The 24543-nt window shown below is 35.2% G+C and overlaps 1 protein-coding gene and 1 non-coding gene across 4 annotated transcripts in view; one reads left to right on the plus strand and one right to left on the minus strand.

The window, feature by feature from the left end:
- Nucleotides 1–24543, plus strand: part of Fndc3a (fibronectin type III domain containing 3A) — a 115774-nt gene that overhangs the window by 6133 nt on the left and 85098 nt on the right. For all 3 annotated transcript variants that reach the window (XM_048341383.1, XM_048341384.1, XM_048341386.1), the window contains one exon: nucleotides 16177–16312. In XM_048341383.1, coding sequence (XP_048197340.1) covers nucleotides 16214–16312 — 99 coding nt within the window. In that variant the 5' untranslated portion in view covers nucleotides 16177–16213. Of the gene's footprint in view, nucleotides 1–16176; nucleotides 16313–24543 lie in introns of those variants that run through there.
- On the minus strand, nucleotides 7276–7382 carry LOC125349836. Its single transcript, XR_007210633.1, has one exon. It is a non-coding gene; the product is annotated as a U6 spliceosomal RNA (small nuclear RNA).

A 24543-nucleotide genomic window follows, 5' to 3' on the forward strand; every position in this document is an offset into this window, starting at 1 on the left:
AAAATCTTGAGTTCAAGTTTTATTCTCCAGAATAATGGAGACATAGTATGCCTCTAGTAAACATTTAGTTTACTCAAAAGTTTTAACTGCTTCTTTTGGCAGAGAGATTGCAAATAAAAGCTTTCTTCCATCCCACCTCATCTTTCAATTCAGTCCATGTCCACTTTGCCTCTCTCCTTTTATACAAGAAGGTACTAGTCGATTCTGTACTTCAGGTATTTTTCCAAATTGGCTAAAAATGTGCAAAAAATGAATTTTTTAGGTGAAAATTTTTCTGTATCTGTGGTAATTAAGACCCATTTGTTGAGATACCATTGGATTTTAGGGCCTATACTTGATTATTTTTTAAAATTTTACATATACCTGTAGCCTTATTTTACAGATGAAATTTTACTTGTGATTGACTTTAATTCCTCACTTTTTGAGCTCTCTTATGTGCAAATTGCTAGAAATGTATACTTTGTAATAAACTTCCATGTGAAGATTATCTACATGTGACAGATATGCATTGATCATCTTCTATAAGAAATGTTGAGAGGGCATGGCTTAAATGGTACTGTGTCTTCCTGGCAGGTACAAAGCTATGAGTTCAAAACCCACTGCCTCAGAAAAATTACTGGCATGACTTGGAGCTACTCCCTGGCTGTGGTCCTATCTACCAAAGAGACAGAGATCAAGAGATAAGACTGGGAGGATCAAAGTGTAAGGGCAGCCTGGGCAAAGAGCAAGACCCCATCACAACAAATAAACTAGCTGTGATGGCACAGACCTATCATCACAGTTACATAGGAGGTTATACTTAAAGCGTAGTTCAGACTGCTCCCTCTCTTAAAATAGAAAAGGCCCAATCCCACTTTGCCTGCAAAAGAAAGAAATTTTTCAAAAAATTATTTTGTTTTACTGCATATTAAAATCCATGTAAAAGTACATATGAGCAAAGTGCTTTAAAAAAGTTGATTTCTTCACTATCCACTTTCCCGATGTGTTATTACTTTAATTGATTTATGTACATATAATCTTCTTCAATAAACTTGTAACCACATAACTTGGAAGGGGAAAAAAAAATCTTCCATTTCCCTAGGGCTTCTCGACTGATGTTTTATAAGCACATTTTAAAGCACTTAAGACTTTTCTTTAAAAAGTAATTATAGGTTGAACATACCTAACCCAAAAATACAAAATGCTCTAAAATCTGAAACTTTCTAAGTGCCATTATGATACCACAAGTAGAAACTTCCACACTTATCTCTTGTGATGGGTTGCAGTCAGAATGCAGGTGCACTAAAATTATTGTGTAAATTACCTACAAGCCAGACATATAAGATATTTATGAAACATAAATGAGCTTTCTGTTTACTTTTGTGTGTGTGCTGGTACTACAGCTTGAACTCATGGCCTTGAGTATTTACTTGGTCACAGCTGGCACTGTACCTTTTAAGCTGTACTTCTACTTCCTGAATTTCATTTTTAGAATTATTAAAATAACTAATGATATTACTACATGCATTCATTCCAAAATCTGAAATAGAAGCACTTCTGGCTTTAAGCATTTTGCTACAGAGATAGTCAACCCGTATATTCTGTGCTTTGTTTTACAGAAGTTGATGTTATATTCAGCCAGTGTGTTAGTTATGAGCTAGCTTGAAGGAATAATGATTTAGTTTACCTCTAAATAAGTTTTTTGGTTTGTAATTTCATTATGTTTAAATATTCTGCATTTTTTCTTTTCTTTTTTTTTTTTTTTTTGCCGGTCCTGGTGCTTGGACTCAGGGCCTGAGCACTGTCCCTGGCTTCTTTTGCTCAAGGCTAGCACTCTACCACTTGAGCCACAGCGCCACTTCTGGCCATTTTCTATATATGTGGTGCTGGGGAATTGAACCCAGGGCTTCATGTATACAAGGCAAGCACTCTTGCCAGTAGGCCATATTCCCAGCCCCTGGATTTTTAATTTTCTTAGAAATTGCTAGGATCAACTATTTCTGTTACATCAGATCAGTATTACTTAAATGCCATCATGTATTAACCATTCATATTTTTTTCTCAATTACTTGGATCTTACTAAAATTAGTCTTTGTGATAGAGTTATATTTAGGTAAAATGAAGGAGCAGCTATTATTCTAAACTTAACCTATCAGTTTGCTTTCCTTTTTTTGTTGTTGTTGTTGTTGTGGTGGTGGTGCTTGAACTCAGGGCCTAGCCACTGACTCTGAGCTCTTTTGCTCAAGGCTAGCACTCTTAACACTTGGAGGCACAGTGCCACTTCTAGCTATCTGGTAGTTAATTGGAGATAGAGTCTCATAGACTATCCTGCCTGGGCTGGCTTTGAACCATGACCCTCAGATCTAAGCTTCCTGAGTAGGATTACTGGTGTGAGCCACCAATGCCCATCTTTTCCAGAGTACTTCAGAAACATGAATTTATTAAAATGATTCATCAGTTTTAGAAATTAAAGTCACATGCTTTCTGTTGTATTGATTATACTCTCTTCTGTCTTTGAGAATCCATACTCTACTGCCCTGTGACTGTATCACACTTCCCAACTTTGGCGTGCATGGTAAGAGCACGTGTTTTCTGTTAGGCAGAGGCATAGATTTATTTGTTGACTTTTTTTTTTTTTTTTTGCTGGCTGTTATAAACATGTCACTCAGCTACAGTAAGCCTTGTTTTTTCATTGCACAGCAGAGTAATAATTGTACCTATCTCTAAGAATAGGCCTATTGCAAAGAGTAAGATAAAGCCCATTTACTGTGGCATGTAAAATGCTTGCCCATAGTATGTCTGTATCTAGAACTTGGATGGACATGTCTAATTATCCAGCTATTTTCATCATCATTATTATTATTTTCATTATTCATTTGTCATTTATTGAAAACTAAGCATGTTCTAGATTCTGTGAACATGAATGTCATAACTTCTTTGCTCTAGGAATTTACAGACTACGATGAGTGATCAATTCATATAAATACATATATATTATACAATAATTAAAAGTAAATAAAATGCTTCTCTCTTTTTACTTGTGTGACTCCTTGTCTTTTAATACTGAACTACTGTATGTTTCATGATACCTGTGCATACTATATGGTAGCATATATATATAGAGAGAGACAGAGAGATATAGATAGATAGATAGATAGATAGATAGATAGATAGATAGATAGATAGATAGAAATGTGATATATGTATTTGTCTCAACTTTTGGACTCTGAACTCTTAGAGTTTCAACACTACTACTGTAATTGTAGTTTGTAAACAAAGGAGCAGATAGTAAATATTTCAGGCACTCTGGGTCATAGGGCCTCTGTCACATCTCCTTAAGCTGAGCTATAGGAACACGAAAACCATGTATGGTCATGTTCTGATTAAACTATGTACTAAGCAGCAGACCAGATTTTGACGCCGTAGTCAAAGTTTGTTTGGCTACATACTGTTACTTGGCAAATAGTAGTGCTTATGATTAATATGATTTTTATATTCTGGTATCATTCCAAACTGCTTCACATAAATCTGTTTACTTCGTTATTTTTTAAATAACTGAGGTAGATAGTATTACAGTGATTTTTTTAAATGTGAGGACTGAAGCACAGACTAATTGAATAATATACCTAAGATCCTACAAATAGGATTTTTTTTTTTTTTTTTGCCATTCCTGGGGCTTGGACTCAGGGCCTGAGCACTGTCCTTGGCTTCTTCTTGCTCAAGGCTAGCACTCTGCCACTTGAGCCACAGCGCCACTTCTGGCCATTTTCTGTATATGTGGTGCTGGGGAATCGAACCCAGGGCCTCGTGTATAGGAGGCAAGCACTCTTGCCACTAGGCCATATCCCCAGCCCACAAATAGGATCTTAAGACAGGATTTTAAGACAGATATTCTAGTTCCAGAGCCTGGGCTTTTACTTTTCATACTGTTTCTAATATCTTGAATCCCAGGAGTATAGTGATTTGGTCATCAGAAGCACATTAATGCTATTTACTATATTCATAGATTTATTGGGAAACTCTTTTGTGTTAAGTAATCATTTTCTAAAATTTAGTTGTCATTCTCCATAAGTTGTATCTAACAAGCATCAACCTCATAAAGATTTTCTACCAAAAACCTATGTCAAATATAATAATGAAATATTTTAAACATTTCAATTGAAAGATACACTGGTAGTCCATGTCTGTAATCCTAGCTACTCCGGAGGTTGAGATCTGAGGATTGTGGATTGAAATCGGCCATCGCAGAAAAGTCTGTGAAACTCTTCCAATAAACTATTCAAAAAAGCTGCAAGTAGCACTGTGGCTCAAGTGGTAGGGTGCTGGCCTTGAGCAAAAGAAGTTCAGGGACAATGCCAGGCCCTAAGTTCAAGTCCCAGAAGAAGCATGTGTGCACGTGCGCGTGCACCTCCCCCTCCCCCCAGAAGTCTTAGTGAATACATCAGGAAACAAAGAAGAATAACCTCTAAATGATGGAGGGGTAAGTTGCCCATTATTATTTATAGCCGATATGATTGCTTACCTAACAAATTACAAGCTTGGGGCTGGGGTATAGCTCAGTAGTAGTACATTTGCCTAGTATGCCTGAGACTGGGTTCAGTCTTCAGTAACACACATACACAAGAATGGGGGACAGAGAAAAAAATTACAAGAATAAGTATCCTTGCCTTATTCCTAATAGTAGTGGGAAAGCACCTAGTTTCGTACCAAGTTCTCATCTGTAAACTTAAAAAATGCAGAACAGGTTCAGTAAATGGCAATCTATAAAGTAAACTTACTAGCTTTCTTATATAACAAAAGTAGCTAGCTATGTAATACATTGAGAAAAAGTAGTACAAACTGTAGAAAAGTAGAACAAACTACGTGTAGTGGTGCAAGCCTTCAGGAAACATAGGTAGGAGGATCATGAGGTTGGGACCAACCTGGGGTACATAGTAAGTTTCGATCTAGACTAGTCTATACAGTGAGACACTTTCAAAAAAGAAAAGCAGTATGTTATAAAATACCTTAAAATAGTAAAAATGTTCAAAAGCTATATGAAGAAAACTACAGAAGGTCCAAATGACTGGATGAACACAGTCTTCCTGAATGTGACAACTTAATCTAAGATGTCAGTTTCCTAAAAAACTAGTCTTCATTGTAAAGTCAATGTAGTTGTAATCAGAAGTTCAATAGAGTTTTAAAATTGGAAAAAACTGAGGGTTCAAGTATTGAGAGGGGGAAGTGCAAGAACAGCCACTAAATTTCAAAAAGGAATATAATGAAGAACAGCTAACCTATCAAAAATTATCATAAAGTTTCAGTTACAAAAATAAGATTTTGGTGTAGGGTTAAGTGCATAGATCAAAGAAACAATAAGATCAGGAGAGGATTCATGCATTAAAAAAAAGAATGAGAAATTATTGAGTAATGGAAGAACTAGTTTTTAAATAGTATAGACATTGGCTGTGGGGTAAAACTAACATACTCTCATTGCTCCACTTTGAAATCTAAATTCCAGAGTAATTAAATATATATGTAAATTACAATTTTTAAAGTGGGTTAAGAAAATTTTGAGGTGAAGGCCTTTGTAAGTGACATATTAACTTAGGAGCTATTTTAAAAGTGGAGCAAAATTAATACTTAAACTATATGAAATTTGCCTTCCAGCCACTATGAAAAATAGACCCTAATAGAAAACAGGAAAGAACACAGGCAATAAATTCAGAAAAGTAAAAATGTAGATTTCCTATAACACCCTGAAGAAAAATGCATCCAAACCAATAAGCTGAGAAGTTTAAATAAAAACATCAATGAAACATGACTTTTAAAAAATCAGTATAACAGAGAAATGTTGGAAACTTAATAATAGTGTCAAAATGGAAAGTAGGCACTTATAAATTAGTAAATCAAATATAAGTAGCTTCATCTTTTTAGCTGAAATTTTGGCATTACTTGTCACTTTTAAATGTGCACTCTTCTGAAGGGTAGGGTAGGGTTATTGAAAATGTTAATATTACATAGGTATGTTCTGGAGAGGAAGAAATGTATGAAGAGAAAATAGAACTAATCAGTGTTCATCATTAGAATAAATTATGTACGTCCTTAACAGTAGAACATGAGGCACCATCATCAACTGAAGTTTAGATCCACTTCTTTAGGAAAATCTTTATATATTTCACATGAAAAAAACACTGAACAGGGCTGAGAATTTGGCCTAGTGGCAAAGAGTGCTTGCCTCATATACATGAAGCCTTGGGTTCGATTCCTCAGCACCACACATATAGAAAAGGCCAGAAGTGGCACTGTGGCTCAAGTGGCATAGTGCTATCCTTGAGCAAAAAGAAGCCAGGGACTGTGCTCAGGCCCTGAGTCCAAGCCCCAGGGCTGGCAAAAAACAAACAAACACTGAACAATTTATGTGATTTTTTTTTTCTTTATGTAACAACTACTCCCAGAAAACTTGTAACAATTAAGTGCAGAGAAAAATTGGAAAGAATACACAGCACAGTTGTTAGCTGTAGAAATGGAGTTTAGGTTTGGGATCAAAAATAAGTGTAACCTCTCTGTACATCACTTTGACAATAAATAAGAAAAAAAACTTACCTAGAACAATTTTATTTAAAATAAATAAAATTTAAAAAGTATGTACTTTTCTAATATAAACAGTAACAATCTTTGTAATATGACAAATATGGCATAGTTCAACAATTACAATCATTACTGATAGGATCAAAGAATCTAGTTGGTCAGCTTTGATTTGTGTTTTCTTTTCTGTGTAATTTTTAGTAGCACCTCTTTTCCTTTGCAGAAGCTTCCCAACTGGTGACTTACGGTGCTTTTAGAAATGACAACTTCAAGCCAGCCCTTGTGGCCCACACCTGTAATTCTAGCTACTCAGGAGACAGATCTGAAGATCACAGTTGGAAGCCAGCTCAGACAGGAAGAGTCCACGCAACTCTTAGCTCCAATTAACTACCAAAAAAGTCAGTGGCAGAAAGTCCATGAGACTCTTATGTCCAATACGCTATTTAGAAAACCAGAAGTGGTGCTATGGCTCTAGAGTGCTAGCCTTGAGCACAAATGCTCAGGGACAGCGCCCAGGCCCTGAGTTAAAGCCCCAGGACAGGCCCCCAAAAAGTAAATAAAAAACAATTTCAGTATAGTGTTAGGTCTAAAGCTGTGATAAAGCAGGTTTTTTTTCTGCCTTCAAAGAGTTTTTTATTTTTAAAATTTTTATTGTCAAACTGATACACAGAGAGGTTACAGTTTCATACGTTAGGCATTGGATACATTTCTTGTACTATTTGTTACCTAAAAAATATGGAACGCTTCACAAATTTGCCTGTCATCCTTGTGCAGGGACCATGCTAATCTTCTCTGTATCGTTCCAATTTTAGTTTATGTGCTGCCGAAGCGAGCACGATAAAGCAGTTTTAAAGAAGAAAGAATTAGGGCTGGGACTATGGCCTAGTGGCAAGAGTGCTTGCCTCACATACATGAAACCCTGGGTTCGATTCCCCAGCACCACATATACAGAAAATGGCCAGACGTGGTGCTATGGCTCAAGTGGCAGAGTGCTAGCCTTGAGCAAAAAAGCCAGGGACAGTGCTCAGGCCGAGTTCTAGGCCCAGGTCTGGCAAAAAAAAAAAAAGATTCTAAGCCTCTATGTGAGTACCTGCCAAATTAAGGTAATTTTATTGTACTTTATTTTCTAAGTGCTGATTACAAAAGCATTTTTTCTGTTTTAAATATAAAATTACTAATTGTGGAGTTGGACATACAAGGCCCTAGGTTCAGTTCTCTGTACCACAAAGAAATTAAATTGTTTCTCATGATAAAGGTGAGAGGGGACTCAACATGTTCAAACATAGGGAAAACAACTATATTCACAATTGGAAAACTATATTCACAATTACTGTGTGTGTGAGGAGGTCCTGGGGATATAATTGGATATAGTACCCAGGCATAGTCACAATTTAATGTATGTATATATGTGTGTATACAGATACATACACATGTATGTATTTATGTGTATACATGTATGTATATTTTCTTTACTCTTTGCAAACAAAACATATTACTTTTTAGCACTTCTGTCGTGGACTTTTAAGGTATTAAGAAGCAAAGTGGACAATGAATAGTATAAAAGCTAATATTTTTAAAAAGGTCAACCAAGTATTTGTAGATAGAATTGTTGGGTTTGGAGGTGTGGCTTAGTTGGTAGAGCACTAGCCAGTAAGTGAAAGTATCAAGTATGGAGTTTGGACCAAAAGAAAAAATGGAATTGTCCCAGGTATAGTTGCATTTTTTTTTTTTTTTTTGGCCATTGCTGGGGCTTGGACTCAGGGCATGAGCACTATTCCTGGCTTCTTTTTGCTCAAGGCTAGCCTTCTACCACTTGAACCACAGCGCCACCTCTGGCCTTTTCTGTTTATGTGGTGCTTAGGAATCAAATCCAAGGCTTCATGCATGCTAGGCAAGCACTCTACTGCCAAGCCACATTCCCAGCCCTATGGTTGCTTTTTAACTAAAGGTAACTCAAATGCTCTGAAGATACCAGACACCTAGAGCTACATATGGGATTTAAGATGATGTTACTTAAAAAAAAAAATTTCCCTCAGCATTCAGCATTGTACTGATAATATATACATTTCCATGTATCTGGGGAGGGAGAGGGGGAAGTGAAACAAAAGAATTGTTTACAACAGTTAGAGCCTCATCATTCACCAGGTGTCTGTGTGACTCTGGAGAACCTGCTCTCAGGATAAGTGAGAAAGTAGCCCCAGAATAAAAACAACTCTGAACCTGCAAAAGCAAGACCCCCAAAAAGACCAAACTAGTCACTTAACTACATCTCAGAACAAAACTCAATATTGGTGGAAATACAAAAATACCCACCAGCCAACCAGGTCACAATATCTAGCACAACTACTAAATCGTCAAAGAACATCTTAATTAAGTTCCTTAAAGTTATAAGGAGAAAATAAGATTTAAAAACAACCAATCAAAACAACCAAGATAAGAATGACAAGCAGATTTCTCATCAGAAACAATATAATTAGAAGATTAGTGGAGCAGTACCTTTAAATTACTAAGAGAAACACCTGACATCTTAATGCTCAGTGAAACTATCTTTTTAAAACAAAGACACAGTAAAGATTTGAGACATACAAAAGCTGAAAGGATTTGTCATCTTCATTTCTCAATAAAAGAGACGTTAAATGTGGTCAAGAAAATGGGAAGTTAAAGCACATAGAAACCTGTACCTACATAAACAAAAGTACCACATATGGTAACTACATGGGCAAATAAATCAGATTCTCTCTTTAAATGCTTTAAAGACAATTGATGGTTTAACAAAATCACAATGATTGTGGAGCTTGTAGCATATGTAAAAGTAAAATTTATAATAGCTATGAAAAAAGCCCAATGGTAGAAGTTACAGATTTTTATTGTGAGGTTAGAATACTTACACCTGAAATTGTATAATACAACTTGGAAGACTAAAAAGTAAAAGATACATAAACCCTGAAGGGGCCACTTATGTCATAACACAGAATTATATAAGCCAATATGACAGATAAGATAGTATAATAATTCCAAACAAAGCAAATAAAGGGAAGGGGATGAACAACATATAGGACAGATGTCAAACTAGTAGATGTAAGTCTAGCCATAACACTAGTGTGTCTGCGCACGCGCGTGTGTATGCATGTGTGTGTGTGTGTTGAACCTGCGGCTTGAACTTGGGGCCTAGGTGCTGTCCCTGAGCTTTTTTTGCCTGAAGGCTAGGGATCTGCCATTGAAGACAAGCTCTTCTTACAGCTCTTTTAGCGCTTAATTGGAGGTAAGAGTCTCACCAACTTTCCTGACCCAGCTGGCTTTGAACCTTGAATCTTAGATCTCAGCCTTCTGAGTAGCTAGGATTATAGGCATGAGCTACCAGCACCCGGCTTGTAGTGACAGTCTTAATACTCTTTTTTCTAATGAATAAGTAGATAGACTGTAAAGCCCAAAATATAAAATGCCTTGAAATCATAACAGAAAAATCTGGTACCTTAGCTTAGGTAACATTTCTTAGAACTCCAAAAGCCTTGTGCATAAATGAACTGATAGAACATAATTTTATAAACATTTGCTCTTCACTTTTGAAGACATCAGCAATAGAATGCAAAAGACAAGTAGCAGGCTAGTAGAAAATGTTGTTGCTGTTGTTTGCCAGTCCTGGAGCTTGAACTCAGGGGCTGAGCACTGTCCCTGGCTTCTTTTTGCTCAAGGCTAGCACTCTACCACTTGAGCCACAGCACCACTTCTGGCTTTCTCTGTTTATGTGGTACTGAGGAATCAAACCCAGGGCTTCATGCATGCTAGGCAAGCACTCTACCACTAAACCACATTCCCAGCCTAGAAAATGTTTTTAAATCACCTTTATCTGTGAAAAGCCAGTATCCAGGAGGTATAAAGAGCTATCAAAACTAATATCAAGAAATAACCTAGCAACAAAATGGGTAAAAAGAACTAAAAAGTTATTTAATCAAAAAGTGATATGGTAAAACAAGGTATACCAGTAAGCCCATAAAGACAAATTCAACATCAGTCATGGAAATGTGAATGCTGAGATTATAAAGAGGAAAATTCATTATACTGACATTGTAGTAATGGTTTCCCAGGTTATTTGTGTGTTAAAATTTTGTGTACTTTACACACAGTACGAGATGTCAGGTACACTATTTTTTTTTAAAAAGTGACACAGCTGGCACTATATATTATCTACTCAGGAGTGTGAGATCTAAGGATTGCTGTTTCAAGCCAGCCGACACAGAGAGTCTCTTTTCTTCAATTACCCAACAAAAGGCCAGAAGTGGAAGTGTGGTCTAAGTGATACAATGCCAGTCTTGAGCAAAGTGAGACTGCAAGGTTCTGAGTACCAGCAGGAAAAAAAAAGACACCACAAAATCAGTGGCACATGTACCTGATTGCAGGACTCAGGAAGCTGGAGCAAGAAGATGGGGAGTTTGAGGCCCCCTGGGCTACACAGTGAGATTCTGTCTCAAAACAACCAAAAAAGCATAGTAGGTACATAGTAAGTACTTGATACATGTTTATTTGGTACATTTAATTTCTCTACCATCTCCCCAAAGCATCCTATTGAAATATGAACATTTAATGACATTTAAATATAGTATATTCCTCTAGGATAGATTTAGAATGGGAATGTCTAGCCTATGCTTGTCCTGCCATTGTATTTTGTAACCTAGATTCACAGATTCAAAGCTGGAAAGGAAATAAATCAGGATGAATCATAGCAGTCTTACCCACATCTAATGTATGTAGATGATGATATAGGTGAGATTTAGGACTTTAGAACTGATTCTAGAATAAGTTAAGACTTTGGGGGTTATTGGGCTAAAATGAAAATGGCATCCATATTGGTGGGTGGGGCAGGAGTGGAATGGGGCAGTTGTAGATTGAATACTATTCCCTAGATTAATTATTCAAGTCCTAATCCTCACTGCGATCTTATTAGGAGGTGGGACTTTGGAGTGATAATGAAGCTTAGAGTGAAGCCATGATGTAACTAATATTCTTAGAGGAGATAACAGAGATTCCTCTCTTGTTCATATGAGAATACAGTGTAGTATCTATGCAATCTGAAAGCCAGGAAGAAAGAGCCTTCACAGAGAACCAAATTTACCACCATCTTGTACCTACAGCTCTAGAACTGTAAGAAATTAATATCTGCTTACTACCCACTTTGTAATAGTTTATTAGAGTAGCCAGAACTAAAATATAGTTTGCAGATGTTTAACTTACTCCCTTTTCATTCACATGATGTGTCATCTTACATATCAGAATTTCTAATTTGGATGCAATCTTATTTGTCTATTGTTAGCTTTCATTGTTTTTGCTCTCATATCCAAGTCACTACCAATACCAATGTCATGAAGCTTTTCTTCTAGGAGTTTTATAGGCTTCCCCCATCCCTTATATTTAAACCTTAACTCATTTTGAATTAGTTTTTACATGTGGTATTAAGAGTCCAGATTCGCTCTATTGCATGTGAATATTCAGTTTTCGGTACACTATTTGTTGAACAGACTATTCTCATTGAGTGATCTTGGCATTCTTGTCAAAAATCATTTCACTGCATATGTGAGAGTTTATTTATGAGTCCTGTGTTCCATTGTCTGTTTGTTTTTATGATGGTACCACATTGTTTTAATTACTGTAGGTTTTTAATATGTTTCAAAATTAGAAAGTGTGAGTCCATAATTTCTGTTTTTGGTTTTGTTTTGGTTGTTTGGGCTAGTTGAGGTATCATAAATTTTAGGATAAATTTTTCTACTTTTGCAAAAAATGCTGCTGGAATTTTTATTGGGATTGTATTCAGTCTGTACATAACTTTGAGGCTTATAAACATCTTTAAATTTGTACTATTTCAATGTTCTGACATGGAATGCTGTCCATAATTTTTACCTTTAATTTCTCTTCCACAATGGCTCGTTGTTTCAGTGCACAAGCCTTTTACCTCCTCAGTTAAAATTATCTCGAAGTGGTTTATTCTCTTTGGTGCTATTATAAGTTGAATCTTTTCTATTTCTTTTTCAGATTGCTCATTGTTAAAGTATAGCCACATATTTTCTGTGTTGACTCTATATCCTGAAACTTTACTGTTTGCTCATTAATGCTAACACTTTCTGTGAAATCCTTAGAGCTTCTACATATAAGATAATACCTGTAATGAGAGATAATTTTACTTCTTCCAGTTCTTTTCCCTGTCTAAATACTCGGAAACATCTACAGTTACATTCAATACTAGAGGCAAAAATGAGCACTCTTACCTTAGCCTGATCTTAGAGAAAAATCTTCCAATCTTTGATAGTTGTGTAGGATATGTTTTTCATATGTGGCCTCTTTTTTGTTGAGGTAAATTCTGTGTTGTAAAGAGTTTTTCTTTTTAATCATGAAAAGGAATCAAATTTGTCCAATACTTTTTCTACATCAATTGAAATGATCATGTGCTCATTTTAAGTTTTAAATGCTATTTTACTGAGGTAGTATAATACATTCAGAAAAGTACATAAATACTCAGCAAAAAAGCTTATTTAATAATTCAGTGGAGAATATATGTAAGTCTCCTAAGTCAAGACAAAACATTACTAGCACCCCAGAAACAATCTTCATATCTTCTTCCTGTCCCTAATCTTTCTTCATTCTCAAAGGCAACCACTGTCCTGACAACATAAATTAGTTTTATCTGTTTTTGAACTTTATATAAATAAATCTCTGCAGTATGTATTTTTCTATATGTTTTCAATCACTTTGTATTGGTGGATTTACTCATATTACCAAATCACTCTCATTACTGAATATAATCTATTGAGTAAATCAGTTGATTTTTGAAGGTGTATGTAGATTGTATATGATTTTGGACTATGACCAAGTCCTGCTCTGTGAACTTCTTGTACCTGTACTTGTTTTTAATATTGTTTTTAAGATTACAAAAACACATACACACACTCACACTAGAGTCTCATGGCTAGATCTCAACTAGGTGGTAGAGTATGCCTTGTTCAACTTTGGTAGAGATTATTAAACTTTTCTAAAATGATTTTATGAGTTTTCATTCCTACTCTATATGAATTTGTCTTTAAAAAATTTTTATACTCAAGTAGATACCTAATAGGTACATAACTGTGTGTCACTGTGATTTTTAATTTTATTTACCTACAGTGGATTTGGTAATCTTTTCATATGTGTATTAGCCTCTTCAAAAGCTTCTTGTCATTTTTTTTTTAAGCCTATTTGTAGGGCTGGGATGTAGCTCAGTGGCAAAGCACTTTCCTAGCAAGTGAAGTGTCCTGGGTTCAGCCCCCCCAGTACCAAAAAAGAAAAGACAAAAAATAGTTTTTTTAAAAAGGAAATTTGTAGTTGGCTCTGTTCTGAATGTTTACTTTTTGTTAGTTACATGATACAAATATCTTCAGTCAGTGTGTTACATTTTTTTAAGTTTTTTTTTTTTGTCAATCCTGGAGTTTGAACTCAGGATCTGAGCACTGTCCCTGGCTTTTATTTGCTCAAGGCACTCTACCTCTTGAGCCACAACGCCACTCCTGGCCTTTTCTGTTTTTTGTTTGTTTGTTTTACCAGTCCTGGGGACTGAACTCTGGGCCTGAGCACTGTCCCTGGCTTCTTTTTGCTCAGGGCTAGCACTCTATACCACTTGAGTCACAGCGCCACTTCTGGCTTTTTCCATATATGTGGTTCTAAGGAATCGAACCTAGGGCTTCATGTATACAGGGCAAGCACTCTACCACTAGGCCATATTCCTAGCCTCCTGCCTTTTTCTGTATATGTGGTGCTGAGGAGTCAAACCCAGGGCTTCATGCATGCTAGGCAAGAACTACCAGTAGGCCATATTCCCAGTTCCTAAAACATTTTTAAAGTATACTTTCTTGTGTTTGGTACTAGAGGGCTTAAACTCAGGGTCTTAGCACACTTGGCTTTCTTGCTCATGGCTGGTGCTCTATCACTTGAGTCATGCCTTCAATTCATGCCTTTTTGCTGGTTATTTAAAAGTCTCTTGAACTTTTCTGCCCAAACTGGCTTCAAAAGTGATTTTTCACATCTCAGCCTTCTGAGTAGCTAGGATTACAAGTTTGGGCCAATGCTATCTGGCTAAAATACATTTATAATTTTAATGAAGTCCAATAATCTCTTTTCCCTTATGATTTGAAATGTTTTATATTCTATTTGCGAAATCTTTTTTTTTCTGTTTTATGGTTATTAAGGTATTTCTGTGTTAATCTTTTAGGCATTCTTTTAATCTTTCATGTTCAGACCTCCAGTCTCTCTTAACATCTTAAAATATATTGTTTAATTTGGCATTCTGGAAACAAGAATTTGGTTGTTTCCTCAGTAGTATTCTGTAATATTGGAAGGAAGAGGAAGGTAGGGAGGGAGGGAGGAAGAGAGGGAGGAAGGAAGACACATTGCTTACCATGTCTCTCTTTAATAGCGAATTAACATCCTGTTTCTTACTATATACTAAGTTATGTACCATGCAAGAAGGAAAATGATATATTGACTCCTGACTTAAAATTCTTTGTATTTTTCACAGGGAGAAATCATTTGACAAAATTTAAAGTGCTTGTCGATTGTAGTTTGAGTGATAGAGCAGAACAGATTACATTGATGTTTTATGGTTCATATTGTATAGAGTGTTAATATAGCCTATTAATAGTACCGTAGTCTGAAGCCTGATAATTGCATCTACAGCTAAAGATTTCTAAATGTGTCATTACTGAAAATACTTGGTTTGTTGTAGTTAATAATAAACCAGGTGAACCAGTAACGTAAGAGCTTAAAATTAAAACATGAAGGTTCTTACCCTAATCCTGAGCAAGTTTTTCTATGACTTTGCTGTCTGAAAAATAAGTTATAAATCATAATTCTTGAGTAGTGCTTCAAGACAATTAAGGTGATGAAGAAGCAGGGGCTTCACAATTACCTATCAAAGAGAAAAGTTAGTAGTAGAGTTTTCTCATTAAACAGCTATATTTAGTGTCTACTGCAGTGTTCAGATTAAGTAGTGGTGATTAAATTAAAGAAATATTATCTAGATATTTAACATGAATATAAATAGATGCTTCTGATATCAGTATTATCTGTAATATATCTTACTTTACAACTACTTCAGACAGTTAGGTTGTAAGAAATATTATTTCCTTAAATTTAAAAAAGTAGTCCACAAAGTACTGTGGTTTTCTTTTGATAAGACTGTCTCTTTAATCATAGTCCCAAAAGAAATGTACTCATTGCCTGATTTATGAAACAGCAAATCCGGGCTGGGGATATGGCCTAGTGGCAAGAGTGCTTGCCTTCTATACATGAGACGCTGGGTTCAATTCCCCAGCACCACATATACAAAAAATGGCCAGAGGTGGCGCTGTGGCTCAAGTGGCAGAGTGTTAACCTTGAGCAAGAAGAAGCCAGGGACAGTGCTCAGGCCCTGAGTCCAGGTCCCAGGACTGGCAAAAAAAAAAAAAAAAAAAAGAAAGAAACAGCAACTCCTCTGCACAGCACTCTAATGATAACAATACAAATTAAATTTAAAAAATACTTTATGTTAAAGAATTAAACAGATACTGAATATACTGTATTTAATATCTTTTTAAGTACATACACAAATGACTACATATTTTTGTTTTGCAGAGTTGAAGGGTTATCTGGTATTTATGTCTTATTGATAATGGCAGAACATCCACCGCTACTGGATACAACTCAGATTTTAAGTAGTGATATTTCTCTTCTGTCTGCTCCTATTGTAAGTGCAGATGGAACACAACAGGTAAGAATATTGAAATGTTTATTTTCTGTGTCTAGCACACATGCCTTTTTCATAAGAATGAAAAATTTAGCATTTAATTATGCTTCACAATAATGGGTTCCTGCTAATTAGCAGGATGAGCAGTTCAGAATGAACTGGAGTTCAAAATGGTTTTTGATGTTATAAGATGACAAAGTAATGAGACTGCTTTGAAGTTCTTTCTAAAGTGCATCACTAATTCATGGTCAAATTCCTTGTGTTTGTATTTTGTTACCATTAAAGTTATTCTTGTTTTCTTTTTACATAAACAATGTACTACTACTCTTTTCTTTTTTTTTTTGCCAGTCCTAGGGCTTGAACTCAGGGCCTGGGCACTGTCCTTGAGCTGCTTCTGCTGGAGGCTAACTCTACCACTTGAACTTCTGACCTTTTCTGTTTATGTGGTACTGAGGAATTGATCCCAGGGCTTCATGCATGCTAGGCAAGCACTCTATCACTGAGTCACATTCCCAGCCCCTCATGTTTTTCAATCAAGTTTAACCGTGTCCATTTCATGATTATTATAAATCATTTCTTCGGGTCATGAATGATACTGTGGCTTAATTATGCAATTAAATGACTGCTTATATTATAAAATAATAAATTTTTATCTTCTTATTCTCCCATCTTCTACCAGCCTCTCCCTCCTAGAAAGCTGATATGGTTGTTTTCCCAACCCAGGGCTTTTACAGTGTAGTTCTGTGGTTGTACTGACTCAATGTCCCTTAATTCTGAAAGGATAGGAATAATGAGCATATGTAAGTGGCTCTAGGATTGTAGGCAATGGGCCTAATTCTCACAACTATCTTATATGGTTGGTATTTTAATACTGTAGATGAGAAAACAAAGAGCAAATGATAATTCAGAGGAAAGGAACAGTTTCATACTTTTGTGTTACATTTTACTGAGAAGTTTATGAGAAGTTTATCTAATTCTTTCAATACTCCCATGCAAGAAGTGTACCTGTCCTTATTTTGCAAATGAAACAAAATGAGCTTAAGAAGGCTGTATAATTGGATCAAGATCACACTAAGCTCTAAGCTGTACTCCTAAGCACTACTCAAATTGTCTCCTTGGAAAAGTAAAAAAGACTCATACCGTACTTGTTACTTTGCAAATTTAATGCCCCTAATGTACAATTAAGAGTAGGTAAGGACCTACTCTTTGCTATTGAAAAGTAATTGGCTTGGGCTCTAGATTTTTCTGCTTTGAGTAAACATCACAGAAAAATGGTTATGTCCTGGTTTTAGCTTTAGCATGTACTCATATACATTCAAGCAGCAACTTCATTTCACTAACTTCATTTCCATGGTCAAATTTAAGTCTCAAGATTGTTTTCTTCTACAGAAATGTCATAGATGTGGCAGGTATTTATTTACTTTTTTGAGGCTCCTCGGAGACTTAGACTGGTGGCTGTTATCATACGTTGCTTCTGACCAGTCACTAGGCTCAAATAGTTGATAATATACTACAGAAAATAATTTATTAAATAGTTAATTATATAACACATTGCCATAGTTTCTATAGTTGTATATTCTGCTGAGGGGACAACACAACACCAGGCTGAAACACCATTACAGTGCTTAAGGCTTGTTTGCTCCTTCTTCCCCAAAAGATGTTCTGTTGGTAGGATTTTCTTGGACTCTTCTGAACACTATGGCTGTCATGCAGTAGTGGTGGTATAGATGAATGTAGATATGGATGTGGGAACAAAAACCTACTAGAGTAAGATGTAAAGATCAAGTTGAACTTTGAGGTCTGAAGGATAGGGTTTTTTTTTATAGTATCCCTTAAAAAAGAGAGAAGAGTGAAAAAGAGGGAAAAGGGCTGGTGACATAGCTTAAATTGAGCACTTGCCTAGAGGTCTTGAATTCTGTCCTTAGTAAGGGGAGTGGCAGAAAAAGAAAATGCGCACGTTTCAGGAGGTATAGAAAAGCCTTGAATTCTAACTAGCACAGAAAGACCTAAAGATGAATAGAAAAAGCACTAAACTGGTAGAAATACTTGGATTTGTTTCAGGTGTCCTAACCCAAGTTATTATGTTCCTAGTACATTTTCTTCTCATTAAAAAAAAAAAAAAAGGTAAAAACTGAGCACTAGTGGCTCAAGCCTGTAATCTTACATTTCGGAGGTGGAGATCTGAAGATTGTGATACAAAGCCAGCCACTGTAGGAGAGTCTGGCATTCTTATCTCCAACTAACCTTCAAAATGTCTCAAATGGTAGAGCACTAGCCTTGAACAAAAAAAGCTCAGTGCCCAGGCTCTTAATTTAAGCTCTAAGGACAGGCACTAAATAAATGAATGAATAAATAAATAAATAAATAAATGCGTGTATGCATGCATGCAGTCTTTTTAGAGTAGCTGTTACTATAAGGGCTAAACAAACCCAAAGGAACTCTTTGTAAATGTTTGTTGGAATTGAATTGAAGACTAAAGAAACTGTAGATATGCTAATGAGGAATTAGTTATAGATAGTTACAGTGAGCAATGGATTAGAAAGCTAGAAAGATAATTTTTCTAATGATATAAGGTATGCATCCAAGAGAGTGGACCAGTAGCTGTAGTAGAATATGTAAGAAACTAAACAAAAGTAGCTAATGATTGGCAATAAACAATAACCTATCTTAAGAACTCATTGGTATGCCAAATTAAAGCTTGCCTGTGGACAAATGACACAAGTATCTCCAGTAAAACAGCAAACTAAAAGCCAGATACATGAATGATGTTAAAAATTAAGAGTAACAGATAGGGTTATCTCTTGTCTTGACTTTCTTGGGAGTATTATACCCAATAGGATGATTTCTGTTCTATCTCTTGGAATCAAATTGGTTTTCCTATGGTTGGTTATTTTAATAATGTATTGCTTCACCAATATTTCCTAGTTTTATAAACTAAACATATTTGCTACAATAACATACATTTGGTGGGCCTTTTAGCTTTTGAAACATCACTACTACTGTTTATAGTGAAACATTTACAGACATTACTCATTATTACTTTTGAGTGGCAAGCAGCTGAATAATTTTTTTGGTATTTATAGAATCCTGCTCCCTGCCCTTTTATTAATGGGCATTTTTACAAACAAGGCTTATAAGAAAAATTTAACAGATAGTACCAAGTTCTTACGTACTATCTCTTCTGCAGTTTCCCCTAGAAGCATATTATTTAGCACTGGGTGATAAAATACTATGCTTGAACATTGGTGTTTTATAGTTCTTTGGGGTTTTGTTTTGTCTGTTTTTTGGATTTTGCTTGTGTATGTGCAGGTGTGTGTATGTGTCTATGTGTGCATGCACACACATGCACTGCTGTTGCCAGTACATGCTAGTAGTACCAGAGTTTGAACTCAGGGCTTAATGCTCTCATTTGGCTTTTCTGCTCATGTCTGGTGCTCTATCATTTGAGCCATGCCTCTAGTTCCAGTGCTAAAGGTTCTAACAGGTATATGATGCCCTGTGTCACCATTCTAGTATCATACAGAATAGTTTCGTTACTCTAAAAATTCCATGTTTTTACCACTTTATCCCTCTTTACCATGAACCTCCAACAATCCATTGATCATTTTATTCTCTTATAATTTTATGTTTTCCAGAATGTAAGGTTAATTCAAGAAGCCTTTTCAAACTTACTTCTCTAGAAGCAAGAGAGATGGTCTAGACAATTTCTTTTAATGGGTTAATAGCTGATTTTTATTTTTTAAAAATAGTGAATAGTACTTCTTTATACAGATATTCTAGCTAATTAATCCAGTCATCGATTAAAGACCATCTTAGAACTTCCAATTTGGGGCAATTATACATATAATTATAATTATACATATAATTATACATACACTCAGGTGAGGACTATTGGATGTATTTAAGTTTCAAGTTTGGAGAATGATTGTAGGATCATATGGTAAAACTTAACTTTGTAAGAAACCAAACTGCCAAAGTAGCTATATCATTTTGTATTCTAAGTCATTTGCTTGATTTGATTTTATATCCCTTTCTGGTAAAGGAAGTAAAGCATATAAAAGTGATTATGATGCTCTGATAGATTTCCATATTAGGTCTGTTTTAGAAAATACGAACTTCACCACAAGTAGAATGCCCAGCTTTATTTGTTTGCCACCATCAAAAGAAAAGTTCAGATACTTTGTCTTCTCCTGTGGTTCAGTACTTTATTAATGTGACATTATTTACTTTAATTTCTATGCATTTATCTTCCAAAGGGATAGAGCACTCTCGGCGTTTTAGTTAAAAATCTCAGCCTGGGCTGGTATGTAGCTCAGTGGCAGAGAACGTAATTAGTTTATGACAGGTCCTAAAACTGATGCCCAGCAACAAAAACAAACGCCAAAAATGTTTGATCTGGTTATCAAGTTTCTTCATCCAAATCATCTCCATTAAAATAATCTTTTATTTTGCAATTTTCCTTGACTTTTAATTTTTTGATTTGTACCACCAGGATTTTATGGAAGAAACTGAGAGAGAACACAGAGAAACTGATCGCACTGAATGGTTTCTATTACCTATATTTTCAAAAGAAGGCAGAGAGTTATGGGGGTAAATTAGATTTTGGTTAGGTAACTGAAGCAAGAGCTACAGGAAAACACTGAGTATGATGGCTTATGCCTGTAATCCACATTGGGGAGGCTGAGGTAGGGCATCATGAATTTGAACCATCTAGGCTATATAGCGAAACCCTGTCTCAAAAACAAGAAAGTTAGGAGAGAGGCCAAAGCCTTTATTGGAAAAGGCAAAGAAAGACAAAGAATTGCAGAGTCTAGAATTGTCTAGGGTTTATCATCATCATCATCATATCCTTCAAGTAGTTGTACAAAAGACTTGCCATTTAACAAAGGAGTTTACAAATACAGTATAACTTGACCAATGTCACCCTTTCAAATTTCTCACCAATCCCTCCTCTACTTACTCCTTTCCTCCTTTCCTCATTCTTCTTAAATTGTAGGATATCCATTGGATTCTTTTTTTTTTTTTTTGCCAGTCCTGGGGCTTGAACTAAGGGCCCGAGCACTGTCCCTGGCTTCCTTTTGCTCAAGGCTACCACTCTGCCACTTGAGCAACAGCGCCACTTCAGGCCTTTTCTATATATGTGGTGCTGAGGAATTAAACCTAGGGCTTCATGTATAGGAGGCAAGCACTCTTGCCACTAAACCATATTCCCAGCCCATCCACTGGATTCTTGACTGCATGATAATCCTAAAGGACATTGGGCTATAGACTTGTCTCTAGTTGTGGCTCATATATGATTTAGAGCAGGAGAAATAATGGCTTCGTGTATGAGCCCTTAATACAAGGTGGTTAAGGCTATAAACTTGGGATTGCTTGAGTTATGGGGGCTAATCTTGAGGTTGAAATAGAAAAAACTTAGTAAAAACAAATACAGTAAGTGTACAAAAGTAGCAGCAAGATTGGGATTTGAAGGAGTACGAATTTTATTTGATTTTAAGGTATTTGGATGTATAATTAGAGGTAATAAAATCTATAGCATCTACCATTTGAACCCTTAATTTGTGTCAAATACTGAGTCAAGCCCTTTACATATATTATTTCATTTAGTTTTAATAAGTCTTAAGAAGTTAATTTTTCCTTTTGTAGTATTTCCTTTTTATACAAATTCAAAATTATACCAGTGTTATTACTAAGCTAAGTAAAAGAGCTTCTAAAAGACAAAAACTGAGATTCAAAGCTAAGTCTATAAGGTTCCTAATAATTTATTCTGGTCTTAATCTCTCAAAAAAATAGTAGATTCGATTTCGGAGAAAAGATCAGATTTAAACTAGAGATTCACTTTATTTATTCATATTACAAGAATATGAGAGGTGAGAAGCCCTCATATTATTTGAATTGAGGAAATTTTGATTCACTGTGAAGCGATGCATATTGATACAACACTTGAATAAGCAGGCCTATGATTTCAAAATGAAAGTTGGTTTGCCTGGACTGTGTTGGAGCTGTTGAAAGCTACCTGTAGCTATCTTATTCTGCAGTTATTTTTTTCCTTTCCTGGTTTTTGGTGGGCTTCTTGTTTTTCCACTTGTTATTATCTCCATAGGCAACTGTGATGTTAACCAACTGCCCTGTATTGTTTACAGTAAGCAGAGCTCTGAGGCAGGCCAAATAAAGACAAGCCATTTGACTGGTGGTTGGTTTCCAGGAAATAGCCAGCTAGATAAGATGATGACAGTTCTTTGGAGATGAAACTCTTATGGAACACCAAACCCTGTGGTGACTAATTCGTCTGGTTTTCACTAATATTGTGACTTTGAAGTTGTAGATGTTCAAGGCCACTATGAAGTTGGGGAGAAGGAAAAGAGAATAGAGCAAATTAAAATGGCTCAATACTCATTGTTCTTATGTGGTTTCAGATTTCCTTGAGTGAGTTATTTCAAGGCTTTAGTTGACCGCTAGAGGTGTTTTTTGTTTTTTGGTGTTTTTTTTAATTGCAAAGTGATGTACAGAGGGGTTACAAAATGATAGAGTTTTTGAAAAAATTGAGTTGGACCATTTTAACCTATGTTACTCATGCTATGGAAAAGTAGATTTTCTGAGGTTCCTACTCTATTGTAATTTGCAGGGGAGTCATCCAAAATGGGGCTTTGGTGGAACAAAAATTTTAAATGTGTTTTATTCTGTATGAAATAAAACATTTTTCTAGCCTAATTTTAGATTTTTAATTGTTATCTAAACTTTTAGAAACATGTTTATTGTTTATCTACATTGGCAATGTAATCAATCCTCACCTAATATAAATATATGACTAGATATAGAATAAAACTGTTCAAAGCCTGCTGGGTGAATAATTGTAAAAAGAGGTTTTTAGGTTTTTTTCTTCCCACTCAAATCTTTACTTCAGAACTTCAGAATAAATAAACTGCTTCTTAGGCAACTGAATTTCTCAGCCTTGGAACCCACATCATCTTTGTAGACAACTTGGTGAGTTTCCATGAAAAGCAGTCTCTTTGGTTGGACACTTGGTTGAAAATCATACTTTAGACAATTTAGAACTCTATATCCAGAGGAAACCAAAATCAGAACCAGGAAAAATGAAGGTACTCTTCACTTTTTATAGCATCTTAAAAAAAAACTTACAAGATTAGCTTTTACCTAATGGTATTGCTAACTTATTGCTGACTCATGAAGATGAAAGCTCTGTTAGTTTAGCTAGAAATCAGAAGGAAAACTACTCAAAAATTTGAGATAAAAGTACTTTAAAAATTTAGACTTTTAAGTTTAAAAAGTTATAAATTGTGAATACATGCATAAAAAAACATTGATAGCTTGTATACCAGGTTGTAAACACTTAATAAACTTAGAGTTGAGATGACTAAGGCACTGCAGTAATAATCCATATCATTGTGACATATCTGTGCCCCAGAATTATAGTCCAGAACCTCAATCATAAATTTTATATCTAAAACACGAATCTCTAGGTTTGCCTGACAATTAAATAGTTCTGTGTTAAATTCCTCTTTCTTAGAAGCTTTTGTGAAGATTAGAATATAACCTTTTCTGCCATTTTCCCTCCTCCTATATGATTATACCATGCTACTTTCTAATAGCATTTCATGAGAAAATACATTTTCAAGTTCTAGTATAATTATTCATGAGCTTTTTTTAGACCCAAGAAGTTTTACATACTACGTTCAGATGGGAAAATTGCTTATATTACCTTTTGAGCATTTAATTTTGTTGTAAAAGTGCAGCTATGCAATGCTAAAAACTTAGCTTCATTTATGTTCAATTACTATCTCTGCATAAAATACTCTGTTAATTCTTGTTCCAAAGGATTATAAAATCTGGCTTAGAAATTGGATATAAAGTAGTCTAAAAGGAAAAAGCTTATTAAAATGTTATTAAGAATAAATAAAAATATATCATTAAGAAACAAAGGTCTAAAGAATTTAAACTAGAATTGATTTTTATATTTGACACAAAACAATATAAGGACTCTTACTGAATAACTGGGGTTGATGTCATTCATTTCATTTGTTATTGAGGTGTATATTTCCAAAAAATAAAATTTAGCATGTTATTTTAAGTACCTAATAAGCAAGCTATTTTATTTGAGCAGTTAGCTGAAATGTTTTCACATAATTCAAGCTACTATAAAATTATAATAGAAATGTTAAATATTTCACGCTAGTTTAATAAGATATATTAGTTGTTATTAAAAAGAGTTATTAAACTCTGAAATATCTTAAAGA

The sequence above is a fragment of the Perognathus longimembris genome, chromosome 3 (genome assembly GCF_023159225.1).
Source record: "Perognathus longimembris pacificus isolate PPM17 chromosome 3, ASM2315922v1, whole genome shotgun sequence".
Classification (NCBI taxonomy): domain Eukaryota; kingdom Metazoa; phylum Chordata; class Mammalia; order Rodentia; family Heteromyidae; genus Perognathus; species Perognathus longimembris.